The sequence below is a fragment of the Myotis brandtii genome, unplaced genomic scaffold (genome assembly GCF_000412655.1).
Source record: "Myotis brandtii unplaced genomic scaffold, ASM41265v1 scaffold84, whole genome shotgun sequence".
Taxonomy (NCBI): domain Eukaryota; kingdom Metazoa; phylum Chordata; class Mammalia; order Chiroptera; family Vespertilionidae; genus Myotis; species Myotis brandtii.
Genome location: NW_005371410.1, coordinates 4,584,283 through 4,604,986, shown reverse-complemented (window position 1 = coordinate 4,604,986; position 20,704 = coordinate 4,584,283). Strand labels below are relative to the sequence as shown.

The window sequence follows — 20,704 nt, the reverse complement described above, 5'->3', positions numbered from 1 at the left end:
GCTTATTGAAAAAGTTCCCTAAAACCAGATAAAGTATTTATTTGAAATGATAGTAATTTGAGGTGTTGATTCTTGCATTTTAACAATATTTGCTGAATTTTAGCTGAAACATTAGTTGATGTTACCTCTTTTCTTGCACTATATTATAGAAAAGTATGCCTTAACTGTATGTGATTGTTCAGCTTTAAATTTTAATGGTTAATTATGACTTTTCAACTTCAGAAAGTTTAAGACATTTTTATCACCCTGGAGCTAAAAAGCACTTTAAGAAATCACCTGCCTATCTTTCTGCTCTTAGGCAAGGCTGTACCTAAAACATCACAGAAAGCTATGGTAATTATCTATATGGTTTGTTTTTTGTTTTTTTTTAATCTGAAGAAAGAAGGTCCTGCAACTTGCCCTGAAGCAAGCTCAACACTACAAAAATATTTAAGTATTTAATTATACTGGAAGCTATGAAGTTGGGGCATCAATATGAGGACCTATATACCTCTTTACCCTCACGTTTCATACTCTTTTAGTTACCTGTGGGGGCCAATAACTTTTATTTTATTAAAACATATTTTTAGTGGTTTCAGAGAGGAATGAAGAGGGAGAGAGAGAGAGAAACATCCATGATGAGAGAGAATCATTGATTGGCTGCCTCCTGCATGCCCCCTACTGGGGATCGAGCCTGCAATCTGGGCATGTGCCCTGACCCCCCGAAATCGAACCATGACCTCCTGGTTTATAGGTTAATGCTCAACCACTGAGCCATGCTAGCTGGGCTGCGGGCCAATAACTCTTTAAAAAACATCTAATCTACTTGGTTCAAAAGCAAGTAAACATTTGTGAAAACTGTGTTCCATGGCACTGGAACCTGGAAGTGCAGGTAAAGAAGTATGTATTCATTCTAACAATGGTATTTAATTGTACCCTTCAGATAGGTTTGGAGTAGGCCATATGAGCTGCTAAAATAATTACATAAAGAAGGAGATGAAACATTCTGCATGGCCCTATGTCTCCTTTAGAAACAAGCACATTCAAATTCAGGTATTATATGTATCAGACTAAAAGTTCTCATGTGGTAAGAATACAAAAGTGCTATTTCATCACATATAGGCGAAAACATACTATCTATAACTTCTAAAAACTGAAGTATTTTTAAAATACTTTTTGTGTATTTTTTAAAACAATTTTAAAGTCTTTTATTTTAAATTCAGTGTGAATAAGTATACGATCTTAAACCATAAATTCAGGTGTGTTTTTGTGTGTGTTTTTTTTAGTTCAAATGATGTGAAACCTTTTGTTCTATTCAAAGGCCTCTATGTCTTTGAATTACAGTAACTTCTCCTTTGCTCGTTACCCTGTAACTAGTGAGAGACTGTTACAGAGTGACTGTAATGTATGTACTGTATTATAATACTTCCATAAATTAGAAAAGCCCTTTATGTTTTTCAAAGCCTTGTTGTCTCTCATATAAGGAGCCACAGTGTTAGAGTTCTGCTTTGTTTCAGAGAGGAAGGCCATCCTGCAGCATAAAGACTAGATAAGGTACACGCCACACACTGCCTCTCCCCTACAGCCTGGAGAGGATTTGGGGCAGATGAGGTGGGACTAGACTTTTTGGTAGTGTCACACTGAAGCAGACTGGATAAGAAAGGTCAGCTGTTGTTTCTTTTATCCTCAAACTGATGGACGTTTAAGCAAAAGCAATTAACCATGCCATAACATTCAAACAGAAGTATGTCAAAATGTAGTATTTACTGATGAGTTATAGGATGGGTAAATTATTTTTACTTACTACTTAAAACTTGTGTCTTTTCCAAATTTTCCTCAAAATGCTCTGCTTGTTTTCAATCAGAAAAACAGCCCTGGGTTATCAGTTTTTAGAAAGAGAAAAGTAAAAAAGGAGCAGGCTAGGTCCATGGCAGGGCAGATCTGAGAGGCTAAAGACAAACGGGTACCAAGGCTTGTTATGCAAGAGAAAGAAAAAACAAAAACAGGCTTCTCTGCAGAATGCTGGCTGTGGAGTATGCTTCTGTCATATGATGGTACTTCTTTAGTGCACGGATCCAGTGCTGCGTTGCTTTTTATGCCATCTCAGTTCTCATGATGTGGCTGTTGTGGAATTACTACGTTTTACCACAACTTCATATTGTTTTTGTGCTTTTACTGTCTTCAAATTTGGGCGACACAAATGCAGTGTAACCGTCAGTGGAGGCTTCTCTTGAAGAACAGAAGGCTATGGAGAATATTTCATTCACTTCTATCAGCCGTCCTTGAACACAGCTAGATATGGTATATTCTTTCCCATCTGAGCAGTAAATCTTACACAGAAGTGCAATTTCTGTTAGAAACTGTGCCCCCTGTTTAAATTTCCCAGAGACCCTGTTTTGAAGTCTGCTACAGTTGGTACTGATTTGATAGGAAATGCTTTTGTTTTTCCACTTCGAAGAACTGGATGAGATTCTGCCAATGTGATGACACATATTCGGTTGAAATGCTGTAGTATATAGTGGTCCTCACAGGGTTTTCCTTTGACGTCCACTTTGTACCAGCAAGTGAAGATATGATCCACAAGTGATGGCACCACGGACTCCATGGCCACCTGTTCGGTAGCTATGGTGACCTGGGGCACCGCTACCTATGCCCTCAGAGACCCAAGCACTTCCTCTCAATAGTTTTTATGTTAGTCATGTGTATCTCATAATTGGATGTCCCTTCTCCTTTTTGGAGTGATGGCAGTGGTGATATTTGAATTTTGAAGCCATAGGGATGATACTTTAACCCTAGATTGTCTTAATGTATTCTGGTGTCCCTGAAAAATGTCATTTACCTTATGTTTTAAAAATGGTATAGTCTGTCTCTGGTGATAGATAAAGCAGATTTCCTATCTTTTATTTTATTTTTCTTTAATGTCATTTTAATACCAAATCTGTAGTGACTCTTTAAAGAATGTTAATACCAGATTTTTGTTTTTAATGGTTTGAGGATGGTATTTCAGCTGCATAGTATATAAAAACCCAGGTCTGTTTCCTGCAATTGCTGGTTAAGAAATGTTAAAGACCATCCGATTGTGTTTTATATTTGACTAGAGGCCCGATGCACGAAATTTGTGCAAGAGTAGGCCTTCCTTCCCCCGGCTGCTGGCACCGGCTTCCCTTTGTCACCCAGGACCCGGGCTTCCTGGCAGGCACCTGGGACCCGGCAGGCACCTGGGACCCAGGCTTCCCTGGCAGCCCGGGCTTCATCCGGAAGGATGGGAGGGCGTCCGAAAGGATGTCCAGTCTAATTAGCATAATATGCTTTTATTATTATAGATAATTTTTCATAGTCTATATACACTGTCTCTTGCAAAAATTCTTAGGTATAGTAGTTGTGATGTGACTTAAACCAAGATAATAATTTGTTAATCTTAGGGGTTTTATTTTGCTGTCTTTAGTAGATAATGGTGGCCATTGAAACAGTTAAAGGTATTTCTTTGCAACTTTACTACCAAGTTATAGAGAAATGACCACATTCTGTCACATACAGATATTTTTTAAATGAGAATTCCTTAGCATGCCGAACCAAAGCGGTATATAACAATCTGTTCTGTAAGGTCCAAGAAGGAAGCTTTGAGCTCTTCATTGAGGCATTCCAACCATCACCTTACATGAAAGGTTCAGTAAAACTATATACACAACATTCATAAGGCAAGATTCATCAGGCAACCAGAAGTGCTCCCAAACCAATGGCAGGGTACAGGACTGGTAAAGGATCAACTCTGGGGACCATCTCTAAATGTAAAGGCTATATACTTTGCTGGATTTTTATAACCTATTTATTCAAGGGTGGAAAATAACTATAAAGTATTTATCTAATTTATAAATCCTAATATTTAATTTTAATAATGAAAGCCCATTTCTAACATTCATCTTGTTAACTAGCAAGCTGTTCATTTTACCAACAAACACCATTTCTGATATTTACTGTGCAAATTAGCAATGTCTCAAGTGTTGATCACAATATGAAGAAAATAATTGCTTGTGGTTACTGCCTCTAGAGCAGCGGTTCTCAACCTGTGGGTCGCGACCCCTTTGGCAGTTGAATGACCCTTTCACAGGGGTCGCCTAAGACCATCCTGCATATCAGATATTTACATTACGATTCATAACAGTAGCAACATTACAGTTATGAAGTAGCAACGAAAATAATTTTATGGTTGGGTCACAACATGAGGAACTGTATTTAAAGGGCCAGAAGGTTGAGAACCACTGTTCTAGAGGATAGCTGTCTGATACAGTGCTCTCCTTCATGTGGTTTCTCAGTTAGGACATTTGACTGCCCCTGAAGTTGAAGTTTAACTAAACTAACTTACGAATTCATATCTATCACACCATCTATTCTGGTTGGATTACAGACATCATAACAGGAATGTTATTAAATATTTAAAAGAGAAGACATTATTATACATGTCACTTTTTTAAAAAAATATATTTTATTGATTTCTTACAGAGAGGAAAGGAGAGGGATAAAGAGTCAGAAACATCAATGAGAGAGAAACATCGATCAGCTGCCTCCTGCACATCCCCTACTGGGGATGTGCCCACAACCAAGATACATGCCCTTGACCGGAATTGAACCTGGGACCTTTCAGTCCGCAGGCCGACGCTCTATCCACTGAGCAAAACCAGTCAGGGCTACATGTCACTTTTCACTGTGTTTTAAAACTTTTAAAAATGTGTTTCAAAATACATTTGACCAACAAATAAAAATACATGTAATCAGTTTAGTTATTCATTGGTGTTCTTCAGAGATTTGAGATCTGGCTTTTAATTTTTTTGATACAATTCTTAGTAAATTTATTACTAGTATTTAGAACAGGGTTGGGCAAAATTTTGACTCGAGGGCCACAATGGGTTTTTAAACTGGACCAGAGGGCCGGAACAAAAGCATGGATGGAGTGTTTGTGTGAACTAATATAAATTCAAAGTAAACATCATTACATAAAAGGGTACGGTCTTTTTTTTTTTTTAGTTTTATTCATTTCAAACAGGCCGGATCCGGCCCGCGGGCCGTAGTTTGCCCACGGCTGATTTAGAATCATGTTTACCTGTCTGTTATTAAATGGCATAATTTGCTTAAACTAAATTTTATAATTTATAGCCCTTTTTATTTTATAGAGTTTATATATTTGAATTTTACAAGTAGATTGGTTAGTTTTACATTTTTTAACTAGAGACCAATAGAATCCATGCATTCATTCAACAGTTACAGAGCACCTGCCACATGCAGGGAATTGTACTAAAGTACAATATACCGGTAATTCTCAAACTGTAGTATGCATTAGAATCATCTTGGGAGCTTGTTAGATCTTAAGTGAGATCCAGGACTCTGAATTTTAACAAATATCCTAGGTGTTATGGATGAAGAGGGTCCCAGTCCACATTCTGAGGAACATAGTCTAAGAGATAACTAAATAAGCAGACTAAACACTAACTTTGAAGAGGCTCACAGTCTAGTGGAGACAAACAAGGAAACAAAACTAATAATTGATGTCATATGGGGTGACGTGCAGGGAATTCTAACTCTGGTTGAGGAACTAGGGAGGCTTCTCAAAATATTAGATTTCTTAATTCAGTGGTTCTCAATGTGATGGGGAGGACATTTTTGCCCCCTAGGGAACATCTGGCAATGTCTGGAGACTTGATTATCATGATTTGGTGGGAGAGGGTCAAGGTTTGCTACTGGCATCTAGTGGGTAGAGGCCAGGGATGTTGCTAAACATTCCATAATGCATAGGAAAGTCCCCCTGCAAAAAAAGAATTATTTGGTCCAAAATATCAATAGTTATTTCTGTGCTTGAGAAACCCTGTTTAATTATTTTCCCTTTATCTCCTTAATGTCTGTTGCTCCTCTCCCCCTACGCCCCGCACACATAGTTTTTAGAAATTGCACAAGTATTAAATTAGAATACATGATATTAAATGTGAACAGATGATTATTTTAAAATATTTAAACAATAAACAAATATATAAAGTAAAAAAGTTCTCATATATAATTCTTCTAGACATTTTTTCATGAAATTACTTATAGTTTGAGGTGGGTAGGTTTCTGTTCTGTTTTTTTTGTGTGTGTTTTTTAAAATATATTTTATTGATTTTTTACAGAGAGGAAGGGAGAGAGATAGAGAGTTAGAAACATCGATGAGAGAGAAACATCGATCAGCTGCCTCCTGCACATCTCCCACTGGGGATGTGCCCGCAACCCAGGTACATGCCCTTGACCGGAATCGAACCTGGGACCTTTCAGTCCGCAGGCCGACGCTCCATCCACTGAGCCAAACCGGTTTTGGCTCTGTTCTGTTTTTAAATGGGATCATACTTGATATATTGTTTTGTGCTTGCTTTTCTCACTGTACTGTGTGTAATTGCTGCATAATTTTCCATAGTATAGATAGATGTACCATAATGATTTAACCATTCTTCTGCTAATGGATGGTAAGGTTGTTTTCAGTTTACTTGATGGTGTTATAACTAGTACTTCATTGAGATTTATGCACATGTGCACTGTAGAGTCTCAGATTCTGGGATAGATTCCCAAAAGTGGAGTTGTTTAGTCAAAGGGGATATTTATTTTATTTTGATAGTTTTAATGCTAAAGAAATATCCTCGTAATAGACTATAATTATTTCTGTTCCCACCAAAGTGATTGAAATGCCTATTTTCTATACCCTGACCAACACTAGATATTACTGGACTTTTTAATTGTCACTATGATTAGTGATAAAGAAGATGAAGAGTTTTCTGAGCTTCTAAGCAGTGGGGGAGAAATCACAGAAGAAAATATACATAGATTTATCTACATAAAAATAAAAACCAATATATATGCATATATATTTAAAAATCATAGTAAGCCCTGGCCAGGTTGCTCAGTTGGTTGGAGCATTGTCCCTTACACCAAAAATATTTTGGGTTCATTTCCTGGTTGGTGTGCAGATGGGAGGATGGGAGGCAACTGATCGATGTTTCTTTCTCACATTTATCTCTCTCTTTCTCTCCCTCCCTCCTCTTTTTCTCTCTCCCTTCTTCTCTCTCTAATAAATCAATGGAAACAAAAGCATTGAGGATTAACAACAACAAAAAGATGTTCATTGTAGCATGAGTTCTAAATGACAAATGTGAAGTGACTTAAATGTTCATTAATAGGGAATACTTTATGTAAATTTGTGCTGTAACCATATTTCAGAATGATATGCAACTTCTAAAATTTAGGTTTACAGGGTTATAATTTTAAGCTTAAAAACATAAGATTTTACAAATAGTAAGCTATTTTTAAAAAACTAGAGAAAATATGTCAAATATTAGCAGTGGTTTCAGCTAGTGGGTAAAGTTTTGAGTTCTTTTTTATACTACCCTATGTATTTATAATTTTGTTTAATGATTTTTTTCTTATAAGAAAGCAAGATATCTCATTAAAAAAAGATGATCACCCTCATAGAGTTATGGGAGATGAAATCTAAGTGTGTATGAGCCTACAGAAAGGGCAACAAGTCCTGAGAGTATAGCCGTGGTCTGTTCACAGATGATGCTTGAATTTAGGAAAAAGTGGCATTGAAGATAGAAAATTGCTTTCCAGATTCTGGAGAGATTTAGCAGTTAGAGCAAACTTAGTTTGATGAGTCCTGGGATTGGGAGGCTTGATGGAATGTGGTACAATTCACCAAGAAGAAAACTAAGGGGAGAAACAGCACAAGGAATAGAGATGAGTTCAGTTTGGCTATGTTGAGTTAAGATAAATAGTGGGCACTGAATGCTTTGATCTGGAAGTCAGGAGTAGGTCTGTCTAGTTATGAAGATTTGGGAGTCATTATCAGCATACACATTCAAATCCTGGCCATGAAGGACATATCCCTCAGGTATCAGATCTTTAACAGATTATCTTATTTCCCTTAGAACATCTACTGAAAACTAATGGAAAATTCTGGTAGTGTAGTTCCTAGTTAAGGTTAAAATATATATATATTAGTATGAATAAGCTTTTAGGGTTTTAGGAGTAGGGGGTGATATAACTGCTCTTTAGCAACTTTGTAGTAGACTTAACTTGAGGGTGGGTCACTGTAATAATTTTTTTTTTATGGACAACTTACAACTGGTTTAGACCTTTGATTTGAATACTTTAACTTGTATTTTTATATATATCTGGAATTTCCCTCTATTTGAGAAGGTTGCGGTTTTTTATTTGGATTTTTTAGGGAGATGTTAGATTTCATTCTAAAATCAATATATTTTTATAAATGTTTTTGAGTACATATTTAAACATATTTTTAACATTAATACTTTCAGTTCACATTTGTGCTACCAGATTCTTCCATCCAACCATCTAAGTTGGTTATTTTAGCTGACATGTTTTCTAATTAAGTCTTTGTGGTTGAGAGAACTCCCTGTGACATGTCTGCTTTAGCAGTTAATTGCTCCATGGACTCCAAATTAAATTCTGTAGTATTCCAGTTTGGTCTGTTGATGAAGCAATGATCTTTTCAGCACGGCCTGAGAAATGCAGGGCTTGTGACAGCTCAAAGGACCAGCATCACAGTTTTGGAAAAGTTAGTTTGACTTTTAGATTGACTTTTTCTCATTTGAAAAATAAAGTTTAAGTGTTATCACAGAGTTAAATGAGAGAATACCAGGCACATAATAGGCTCTCAATAAGTATTTTAAAGAATAAATAAAGCAAAATTATTGGCCTTGATACTGTGGTATGTACCAAGTTGTTGTTATTATTTTTTAGAAATAACAAGGTATTGGGCATCTTTAGGTTAAATTTGATTGAACAGTACCAGGAAACAAATATGATAACTTTCTGTTAAGGATGGTATAAAGTGTTTTTGCATTAGCGTCACAGGTTGGATTAAGAAACTTTTAAAAGGTCCCTTCTAACTCCACATTATCTTATTTGACCATTTTGGTTCTTGAGTCAATAGAAAAAATGGTTATTTACACAGATACTTGGGTGTGTTAGTTTTTTACTGTGAAATAATTCACATAGTCATAAAATAGAGGGTAAGATCTAATAACTAAGACTTTTAAACAATCTGGTCACATAACTTTATAATGCTGTTCAGAATTCTGTCTGCTTGTCACTTCATTTCTTGGTTGCCTTGATTCAGTTGTACAGAATCAGAATTTAGAGTTCTAATGGACAAGAATGAACAGAATCAGGCATTAGACTGTGAGTCTCTAGACTGGCATGTGCTGCAAGCATTGATTTATCATTATCTGCTTATGGCAGCGCTAAGACATAGCATCTAAACAGACAAAACAAGAGAATGGTGTGGTTGCATTGATGATCACAGGTTCACATTAAAGAATTCCAATAAAATAAATTCTCAAATAACCCTAATAAGTCACTAAGAATTGCTAAGTTGAAGAGGTTAGGTCAATGTGAGATAAGTGAACATTGTGTTGATGGCTATTTCTTTGATCAGAATGATTAGTTCTGTGCTTATAACATTCAGATGAAGAATTCTGCTTCTAACAATGTGATAGAATAGATAGTATGAATTACTCTCCTATTGGAAAACAGATAAAAGCTTGGGTAAAATAGGACCAAATGATCTTTATGAATGCACTCCTGAAATGATACAGATAGAATCAAAAGAATTTTTTTTTTAATTGAAAGCAGGAAGTCTAGAAGATAAGCATTCATCATAGCTTTCCCACTGAGGGTTTCTACTGAACTAGCGATTTACTGCTCTTACCACTGCATGGAGATGTCAAAAAAGTCTAGCACCTCCCATTTCCCCAAGATGGAACGTCTAATAAGATCCCCTTGTTGCACAAAGCAGACACCCCTGTTTGGAAGAATAACAGGTCACAAATAGCCGAAGACACTCTTTTAAAAAATATTTTTTAAAATAGGTTTTTATTGATTTTTAGAAAGAGAGGAAGGGAAAGGGATAGAGATAAACTTCAATCAGCTACCTCCTACACGCCACCAACTGGGGATCAAGCCCACAACCCAGGCGTGTACCCTGACCAGAATGGAACCGGTGACCTCTTGGTTCATGGGTCGATGCTCAGCCACTGAGCCACACCGGCCAAGCCAAAGACTCTTGAAGTATGAAAATAAGGAGAGGAATCATGAGAATGTAGTTATTCATGTTATAATCAGTTAATTCCTTATTAGTTATTATAAAATCTTTATTTTATGCTGTACAGAGGAAACATTCATCTGTTGCTTGTATTGTAAACACTTGAATAACAGTGAGAATATATTGAGGTGGAAAATTTATTTTAGGTCTAGCAAGAATGTAGGGGTGTCCATGCATAAATTTTAATAACTACATTGCTACATTACTGTAGTAACTACTTAACTAGAGACATTACTTTAAAACAAACATCCTGCATGGCTTTCTGCATTTGTTTTCCTCATTTCAACATTGCTGATTCTGGATAGACTATTTGTAATATTAGTGTAATAAACCATGTTAAATGGCTCATAAATATTTATAGTAAATATTATTCATTAAGCACCTACTATATGCTAAATGCTCATATGTTGTCCCAAGGATTTTTATAGGATATACTTCTAGGATGGGAATTGCTGAGTTGTAAGGTATATGTGTTCAACTTTACAAGGTAATGTCAAATTACCCTCCAAAGTGCCTGATCAATTGAAATTCTCTCCTGCAGTGTAAGAGAGTTTGCATTGTTCTTATTAACACTTGGTATCGTCCAACATTTAAAAATATTTACCAATCTGGGAGTATGAAACTGAGGTTCAGATACATGAAGAAATATGCCAAAGGTAAAACAGTGAATAAGTGCTGGTGCCACATACAGTAGGCTGGATTTCAAAGAAATGGAAATATATATTGGTTGATTCTTTTTTATAACAATGAGAATAGTTATTAAAAATGGGAGCGAGATTTCTTAAGTATAATAATGTTACATAAGAACTTCCTTAGGGGGAACTATTTCTGAAAGTGTGATTTTATTTATTTTATTTTTAATTTATTGATTTGAGAGAGAGAAGCATCAATTTGTTGTTCCACTTACTTATGCATTTATTGGTTGATTCTTGTATGTACTCTGACTGGTGATTGAAGCCAAAACCTTGGCATATCAGGATGATGCTCTAACCAACCGAGTTATCTGGCCATGGCCTGAAAGTGTGATTTTGGATTTAATTAGATCAGAATCACCTGGTAGTAGTGGGTTTTTTGGGGGGTTGGGGGTGATGGTAGTGAGGAGCAGAAGTACTTAATACTAGTACTTTTAGAAAACGCAGGACTCATCTCTAGATTTACTAATTTAGGATCTCTAGGAGTGGGAGATAGGCATCAGAATTTTTAACAAGCTCTTCTCGTTTTATTTTTTGTTTTTTAATAAACCCTAGAGTTTAAGAACTGCTTTAGGGATTTTGAAGTAATTCCCAAAATACTGCCTGATTTACTAATACACGTATAAACATGGGACCAGAGGCAGAAACTTAAACCTACACATATGTAATCACTCCTTATTGACTTTTGTCATCTAACTTCCTTTCTCTAAGAATTTATCTTACTATTTTTCTCTTATTATTGTCCTCTTGTCTAATCTGCATGCAATAATTTAGGATTAGGACTCTGGCATCAATAACGGTAATTCTCTCTAAACTTTCTCTGCCTGGCTGGCCCTTACTCCTTTAAAGAGGACTATGGGATGTAAAAGATATGCTCATATAGCAATGCAATCAGTTAATTCATTCTTTATAAAACTGTTGATAGCAATTATACCAGTCTTGGGTGGGTAAAGATTTGGACTCAATGGTTATAAATAGTGTAGATTTGTGGAGCTGGGGTTAGAGCTGTGAAAGATCCTCATGTTCTTCTCATTACTATCCCTTTTCAAGTCTATTTTCTATGCGATAACTAATTTTAAGGAGGAAAACAATGTCTGAGCTAGCTGAAGAATTAGTAGAAACACCATTCAGACCCCCTTTCCCAAAGACACAGACTTTAATGAGATCCTGTGATAATATCAGGAATGGATATTGTAGACTTAAAAGAACTGTATACTGCTTACCTGCCCAAATCTTATAAGCACTGTTTGTGTTATTGCTGAGCAAATTTTTGCTTTTAATTAAGTAGTATAGCTAATTGTGTTTAGAATTTGATAATTTTATTTCCTGTGGGTTTTTTTCAGACACACCAATTACCAAATACTTAAAAGTTCCCTAAGTTCAGCAGAAAACTGTTCTGCATAACTTTTATCTAAAAAAATGAAGTAAACAGAATGTTAATCACCTAGACTCTAGATTTTGCAGGAATCATCCTTAAATTGGGCTTTCAAAATTATGTGCATTTCCAAGTTATCTTACATTTTATAGTTTTATTATCCTATATATTAAAAGCCTAGATCAGTGGTTCTCAACCTTCTGGCCCTTTAAATACAGTTCCTCATGTTGTGACCCAACCATAAAATTATTTTCATTGCTACTTCATAACTGTAATGTTGCTACTGTTATGATTCGTAATGTAAATATCTGATATGCAGGATGGTCTTAGGCGACCCCTGTGAAAGGGTCGTTTGACTGCCAAAGGGGTCGCGACCCACAGGTTGAGAACGGCTGGCCTAAATGGTGTCGCGTGACATTGTCACAAGATGGTCACCACAAGATGGCCGGCAGGGGAGGCAGTTGGGGGTGAACAGGCCAGCAGGGGAGGGCAGTTGGGGACGATCAGCCCGGGAGGGGAGCGGTTAGTGGGCGATCAGGCTGGCAGGCAGGCAAGCGGTTAGAAGCCAGCAGTCCTGCATTGTGAGAGGGTGCAGGCCGGGCTGAGGGACACCCCCCTACCCATGCACAAATTTCGTACACCGGGCCTCTAGTTTGGTTATAAAATTAGATAATTACTATTAAGGGATCAAAGTCATAATTTATGAAACAGATTTTTAACAAAATCTGAAAATAATATGTGGCACTTTGTATGTTATGCTTTCAAAAGAGGTTTTAAGTCGTATATTATATGTAGAAGTTGTTAGCTATTCAAAAGGTACAATAAGAGATTATTGTTCATATCAGTGTAATCAGTTGATACTCCCTGATTATACTTTTTCATTTTGCACATTGTCAGAACCTTGGACCTTAATCTTATTCTTTGATTGATAATAGGGACCAGGGAAAGATCACTTGTATTGTTTGGGATAGTCACATCTGTTCAACTTGATTCAGTTGAGGGTATTTGCATATTCTTAAGTATTTCTTCTGAGAGAACCTAAATCCTTCTCAAGTGCTTGATGCTTTTTGAAATTCATTCATAAGGTATCTACATGCACTAATAGTTCTGTATAATATTGCTGTGCATAATCTGACAGATAAGACCACATTTTAAAACAAGGTATTCTTTAGGGATGTTACATTACATTTTTTACTTGTTCTGCTGGTAGAAATGTCAAAAATTTTTAAAAGGCTGTTTCAGTGTTTTGATTAAATTATTATATCCCAATTTTAGACAAGTGTGTCAATCATAGGACAAATAAAGATTTATTAAATAATTCAAATGGTAATGGTAGTTTTTCCTGCCTTGGTTGGAAAATTAAGTAATTTTATAGAAAACCAATGTAGAGCTTGAATGGATTTGTTTAATCTCCTTATTTTATAGGGAAGGTTACTGAGGCTCAAGATCATGTAGTTTGGAAATTAAGCCTTATTTTAGGTCTGAACTCTCAGACCAGTAAACTCTACGAAATGCTAGTTTATGACTTCTGGTTACATTAATGATGGTATGACCCCTGATTTACATTATTTACAAATTGTCCTAAAATTTCCCATATGATATTAACCAGTGCCACACCAATAAAATTAATTAAAAAAAATAAAATTTTCCTTTGCCATTAGAACACATAATCAGGGATTATTATGTCTTATTCATTATAGCATTTCTCCAGAATTGACGCCTTGTCTTTTTCATACTTAATACCCAATCATTATTTTGCTGTCCTGTTATCATTGTTCTCCTATGCTATTATTCTATAAAGGATAATTTTGAAATAAGATAGTTTATTAATGGAATGTTAAATACCTTTGATAGCAAATAGGTTTCATTTTGTGTTCTATTTTTGATGAATTGGCAATTGCTATGTGGAGAAGAATTTTTATATCTTCTGGGTTTGCTTAGCAGTGTCTGCCACTGGCATAGGATCGGAGAAACCAACTGTTTCTTCCTTGATATATGTGATCTTAGGAAAGAGAGAGAACTATAGACTAGAGTGATTAGAAAAGGCCCCAGGAAGAAATAAGGCTCAAAGTATGGGATAGAATTCAGTATTTATAGGGAGAATGAGGTAGAATGTTACCAAGGCTGGGTGTTTCCTTAAAAAGTATAGGCATTCAGAAAGGTTAATTAGGTTAATGTAACCTAATATCATTACTTTTACGTTATAATGTAGATAGGTTATATTAAGTATAATCAAAGGAAGGAAAACAATTATTGAGAACTTTGATACCTGCCCCTGTGCTTTTTACAGGGGCCCTAGAGACTTTCTGTTCTAGTTTCCTTTCTTGAGTTATTGAGGGTTGTTAAGTCTTCCCCTATTTTTGCCTGTGTCAGCTCTCTCCAATTTTATATCTGCCTTACATATGTAAAAGTTGTGATAAACTCATTACAATTTTATTTCATTATTATGTTACAGAAATTCATTGGAGAAGGAAGTCTCAATTGTTGTTTAATCATATTATTAAAATTGTATTTTAAAATATTTGGTTATAAAATAAATGACTCCAAATAACATAATTATTTTTTATCTTCCAGGAATCTCCTTCTGGTCGAAGGAAAGCTCTTGCTACTAGCAGCATCAACATGAAACAGTATGCAAGCCCTATGCCAACTCAGACTGATGTCAAGTTAAAATTCAAGCCATTATCTAAAAAAGTTGTATCTGCCACTCTCCAGTTTTCATTATCTTGCATTTTCCTCCGGGAAGGAAAAGCCACGTAAGTTTATTTTGTCCAAAAATCTGCTTCAGAGTGTGTTTTAAAACACTGTAGGTTTATAGCTTTGGACTCAGTATATTGGCAACAGTTGAGAACATCCTACCACATACCAATCATTCTTGCCATTCTTTGTTTCAGAGGCTGAATTAAATGAACTCCTTGTTATTTATAGCCTCTTATGACTCTAGAGAATGAACAATAATATAAAAGTGATTACAGAAAGTTTCAAATTTTATATTATAATTGTATATCATAGTATATCATACATGTTTTTTTTTTATATATATATTTTAGTGTCTTCGGTGTAAGTGGTTGTCCTCTGAAATACAGACAGTTCAATTTGTGGAGCTGTTTGGTTCAGCTGAGATATGAGAGGAACCCAGAATGAAAAGTTTAGGATAAGAGTAATGAAAGAATTAAAGGAACCTTTGCCAGTTCATGTTTTTTGGCTCAGCCTTCCAAAAACTGTATAGCAAGGTGTACAGGTAGACACACTTTGTTATAATCACTATCCTTTTCAAAAATCACTTCTAAAGCTCTGACTAGGCATTGCACGAAGATAATTTCTATACCCAGTTCTAGTCTCCTAAAAGACTTAACAATATAGCTGGATAAAATGAGGTGAACATACCTAAAACAGGTAAAAAAAAAAGTAACATTCACTCTAGTTAAGTCATGGGGTAAGTTCATGTTTTGGGTATAGTGAAACCGTTAGTACCTATTTGGAGTGAAGATGGAAATGTAAATTTTACACCTTGACTTAAAAGGTGAGGGGGAAAAGGCACGTATAAACATTACAATCCAATCTGAATCACACTTCTGAATGTGTTTGACCTAGTGAAATGTGGTTACTATAATTGGTCATGTCTACTTAACTGATTAGACTGAATACTGTGCGTCAGAATGAGATGTTTGGCACTCATCTACAGGGCACAAGTGACTTGGTAGATAACATAAGCCTCTTCTCTGGAAAGTTTGCTTCTAAGTGAGTGTTGTACAGAGTGCAGAATGGAAGCATTAGTCTTTCATATCAAGACCTTAAATTGTAGACTTAAATATTGAGAAATTAAAAATAAAGACCTTACCCTGAAATCCAGGCCAAAAAGAAAGGTAAGGAAATAGAGAAAGAAGAGAGAAAACAAAATCAGAGAAGATCCTTTGAAGGTGGACTCCTTTCCAGTGGGCCGAGCAGTAAGTGAGTCAGTACCATTCACAGAAATATAGGTGAGAGGAAATTCAGTCAAACCAAGTATCTCAGTTTGAGTGAAGCATTCTCTCAAACACCCTAAATTCCCTCTTTCCTCCTTACCTTTCCCAAAGAAAAATGTTCAGGGTTAAAATATGAGGAAATTAAATAGGTAAAATTAAGCAAATTAGCATTTTAAGAATAATATATCTTGAAATGATCCCCATTGATAGGTGAGCAACTTGTAAGGCATTCATATAATGTAACATAACTTTTTTTGTTCATGCAAACTTTGTGTTACTAACTTATTTTAAAATGGGGAAATTATTTTAATTCTAAGCTTATATGAGATAAAATGCAAAGAATTTCAAAAAACCAGTTTAGTCTGCAAAGTCATTATATTTAGAAAAATGAATATTTACAAAAGAGATTTTGGTGTGTGTGTTTTTTTATTGTATTGTGCTAAAAACATGAGAAACTGTTTTAATTTGGCTTTCTGAGTTTTGAGGAAGTATACCTGATTGAAATTTAGTTTGTATATGACATGTTAGGAATATGTTTCATTCACTGTAGTTTGTTTGAAATTTAAGATGAAAATGATAGATCAGGAAAACTTAAATTTTTTATGTTTACAGTATTTAATTTTAATTTTTGTTTTCATTTCTATTCTAATGTAAATTTCATAAATTTATATTTTAAATACTTCAATATAAAAACATTTATCAACTATATGGTCCAACTTATAATCAATCCAGGTCATTTTCTATCTTGTAATTCTTTTTTTTTTTTTTTAATATATTTTATTGATTTTTTACAGAGAGGAAGGGAGAGGGATAGAGAGTTAGAAACATCAATGAAAGAGAAACATCAATCAGCTGCCTCCTGCACACCCCCCACTGGGGATGTGCCCGCAATCAAGGCACATGCCCTTGACCAGAATCCAACCTGGGACCCCTAAGTCCACAGGCCAACGCTCCATCCACTGAGCCAAACCAGTCAGGGCTCTATCTTGTAATTCTTAAAAAGACTAGACTTTGTCTTAAGGTGCTTTTTATATTACATTAATTCTTTAACTTTTGAACAAGTGTAGCCTCTTTCAGAAAAATGCACCTTTAAACAAGATTTAAATATAATTTACAGGGCTTTATTCTACTTCTTTTTCTTCTAGTTCACAAAACCAAAAGGGTTCATGGACTTCAGAATAAGAATTTCTATTTTAATTCCTTATGAAAATTTAAATATTTTAAAGTCTAGATCTCATCTGATTTGCCAATTATCTCCTTGTTTTATGAAACAAGTTTTTGTTTGCAGACTTCATGGTTAGGAAACCCTACTTTAATCCCATAGAGAAAATTTTAGTCTTCCATATGTCTGCAGCACAGAATTAATGTAACTCCTAACCAGTTTTTAATCCTGTTTGCTTTTTACTAATTAAACATGTTGTTTAAAAATTAATAAATGAGTGTTTAGAGTTTTCAATAGTATTATATAGCTTTAAGAAGAATTATTAATGTACAAAAAAGGAGTATATTAATATTTTCTTAAGCATCAGTTCTTTTTCAAGTAATGTCATTTAATGAACTATGTATTATATTATAAATCATTGATGTAGGGATGAAGACATGCAAAGTTTGGCTAGTTTGATGAGTATGAAGCAGGCTGATATTGGGAATTTAGATGACTTTGAAGAAGATAATGAAGAAGATGATGAGAACCGAGTGGACCAAGAGGAAAAGGCAGCAAAAATTACAGGTTGGTTTTATTAAGCTGTAAGTTTATCTTTTTTTTTTTTTTTTGTAAAGTTGAAAGCTTATTCTTATTTCCCAGGAAACACAGTTTCACTAACAAGGCATTTTTTCTTCCTTAAGCCTTTATAATCTAACTAGAGGCCCGATGCATTAAATTGGTGCAAGAGTAGGCCTTCCTTCCCCTGGCTGCTGGCACAGGCTTCCCTCCGGCACCCGGGATCCGGGCTTCCCTCGCAAAGGGAGACCCTGCCCACCTGCTGCAGACCACCGATCGGTGACGTGGGCCTCCCTCCTTGGGGCGATCGTGGAGCCCCCTGATTGATTGCCCCGCTAGTTGGTGGCCTGGGCCTCCCTCTGCAGGGCGATCATGGGGCGATGGCCAGGCCCCTGACCAATCGCATTACACCTGCCTTGGCTGGCCTGGCACCAGTGGGTGTCATAGCGTGGTCATCCGCATGGTCATCTGGAAGGTTGTTCCGCTGTTCAGTCGTTCGGTCAATTTGCATATTACGCTTTTATTATATAGGATATTCCATTTAGCTCTCTGAAAACTTAGCATGTTGCTGGTAATAACAAATTTCAGCAGTTTAAGATCATGTCCAAGTTTAGTTAAGAATACATAGAACTGCTGTAACCGGTTTGGCTCAGTGGATAGAGCGTCGGCCTGTGGACCGAAAGGTCCCAGGTTCGATTCCGGTCAAGGGCATGTATCTTGGTTGTGGGCACATCCCCAGTAGGGGGTGTGCAGGAGGCAGCTGATCAATGTTTCTCTCTCATCGATGTTTCTAACTCTCTATCTCTCTCCCTTCCTCTTTGTAAAAAATCAATAAAATATTAAAAAAAAAGAATACATAGAACTTTACTAGAACTACTAATTATAATATAAAGTAGCCTGAATATATTCATACTTATTTTGTCAATGTACCAATGAATCCTTTATAACAGTGGTTCTCTCAACCTTCTGGCCCTTTAAATACAGTTCCTCATGTTGTGACCCAACCATAAAATTATTTTCATTGCTACTTCATAACTGTAATGTTGCTACTGTTATGAATCGTAATGTAAATATCTGATATGCAGGATGGTCTTAGGCGACCCCTGTGAAAGGGTCGTTCAACCGCCAAAGGGGTCGCGACCCACAGGTTGAGAACCGCTGCTTTATAAATAAAGAAATGAGAATTTGCATTAGCTACCTTCTCCTAGTACATGGATGTTTTATCTTATATCTAGAAGCTTCCATGCAATTATTCATTATAGTTGGTTTGATCAAACTACTAAAATGTTAAGTGATTAGAACCTCTTTGTATTAATTGGTCAATAAGTACTTATTGGCAATCTGGCTATCACACTTAAGGAATTGATGATATGCCTTTATTATTGGAGTGAAAATAAAGCACTAAATATATATACATCAGGCAAAATTTCAAGACAAGAATGATTAAATAAGGCATACTGATCAATTACAACACCTCCTCTAGCCCCTTCTGGCTATTATTTTTATTTCAATAACATTTTGGGGTTTCCCCCTCCCCACCCCCAATAATTAATGCTGACATTTGCGTTATGTTTAAATGATGTCAGCACCAATTATATAATTATTTTTAAAATGCCATGTCTTTCCTGTCTTTGAGATCTCTATTTTATTTGGCTAGCTGGAGTACTTCAAGTTGGTGTTCTTCTGCTACCACCACCAATGACCTTCTGCCTGTCCTTCAAATTTTAATTCTGTTGCCACATAGTCTGAGAAGCCTTTCATGCCAACTCCCCACTTAAGCTTGACCACTCCATCCTTATGCTAATACTATACCATTTACAAATGCAGGCATTTTTTTTATAGCATGAGTTTTTATAATTCCAGTGGGATATAATTTAATCTTTTAATTGGAGGATACAGTTCTTCTTTGTTAATGGCTTTTAGTTAAAACTAAATATCAGTTAGACATTAGTACCATAAGTAGGAATAAAATACCCACACATTTACATAGCTGTTTTGAGCTATATTGTATTGTTTTAATCATAATAATAGGAAAAATTAGTGATAACAGTATATCACAAGTTCTGTGCTGGTTGAAAGGAAAAGAAAGAACATTATTTTTTAGGAAAATACAGATTTAATGAAGGCATTCAATAATAATTAGATTTTATAGTTCATTGTCTTAGTTCATTTGGCCTGCTGTAACAAAATACAATAGATTGGATAGCCTATAAACAGCAGAAATGTATTTCTCACAATTCTGGTGGCTGGAAGTCTGAAAGAGTACTTGCATGTTCTTATGAGATCCCTCTTCTGGGTCACAGACTCCTTATTGTATTCCTCATATTGTGGAAATGGGCAGGGTTGTTCTTTTGGGCCTTTTGTATAAGAGCATTAATGTCATTCATAAGGGCTCCATTGTCATGACCTAATCACACCGTCCAAAGGCCCTATCTCCTAATACTATCACATTGGGAATTAGGATTTCAACATATGAATTTTGGGAGACACAGACATTCATACCATAGCAACCATTATTTCTTAAACATACATATATACCTTATTTTTTAAAATATATTTTATTGATTTTTTACAGAGAGGAAGGGAGAGGGATAGAGAGTTAGAAACATCGATGAGAGAGAAACATCGATCAGCTGCCTCCTGCACACCCGCTACTGGGGATGTGCCCACAACCAAGGTACATGCCCCTGACCAGAATCGAACCTGGGACCCTTGAGTCCGCAGGCCGATGCTCTATCCACTGAGCCAAACCGGTTAGGGCATACCTTATTTTTTAAAATTTCTTTTCTTCATTGATTAAGGTATTACATATGTGTCCTTATCCCCCCATTGCCC

At 35.8% G+C, this 20,704-nt stretch overlaps 1 protein-coding gene and 1 pseudogene across 9 annotated transcripts in view; one reads left to right on the top strand and one right to left on the bottom strand.

Moving 5' to 3' along the window:
- The window catches only part of EHBP1 (EH domain binding protein 1), a 305,206-nt gene that overhangs the window by 97,456 nt on the left and 187,046 nt on the right, over window positions 1-20,704 (top strand). For all 9 annotated transcript variants that reach the window (XM_014532030.1, XM_014532029.1, XM_014532025.1 and 6 more), the window contains 2 exons: window positions 14,759-14,940; window positions 17,739-17,878. In XM_014532030.1, the coding sequence (XP_014387516.1) occupies window positions 14,759-14,940; window positions 17,739-17,878 (322 nt within the window). The remainder of the gene's footprint in view (window positions 1-14,758; window positions 14,941-17,738; window positions 17,879-20,704) is intronic.
- Window positions 2,090-8,371, bottom strand: LOC102248619 (annotated as a pseudogene).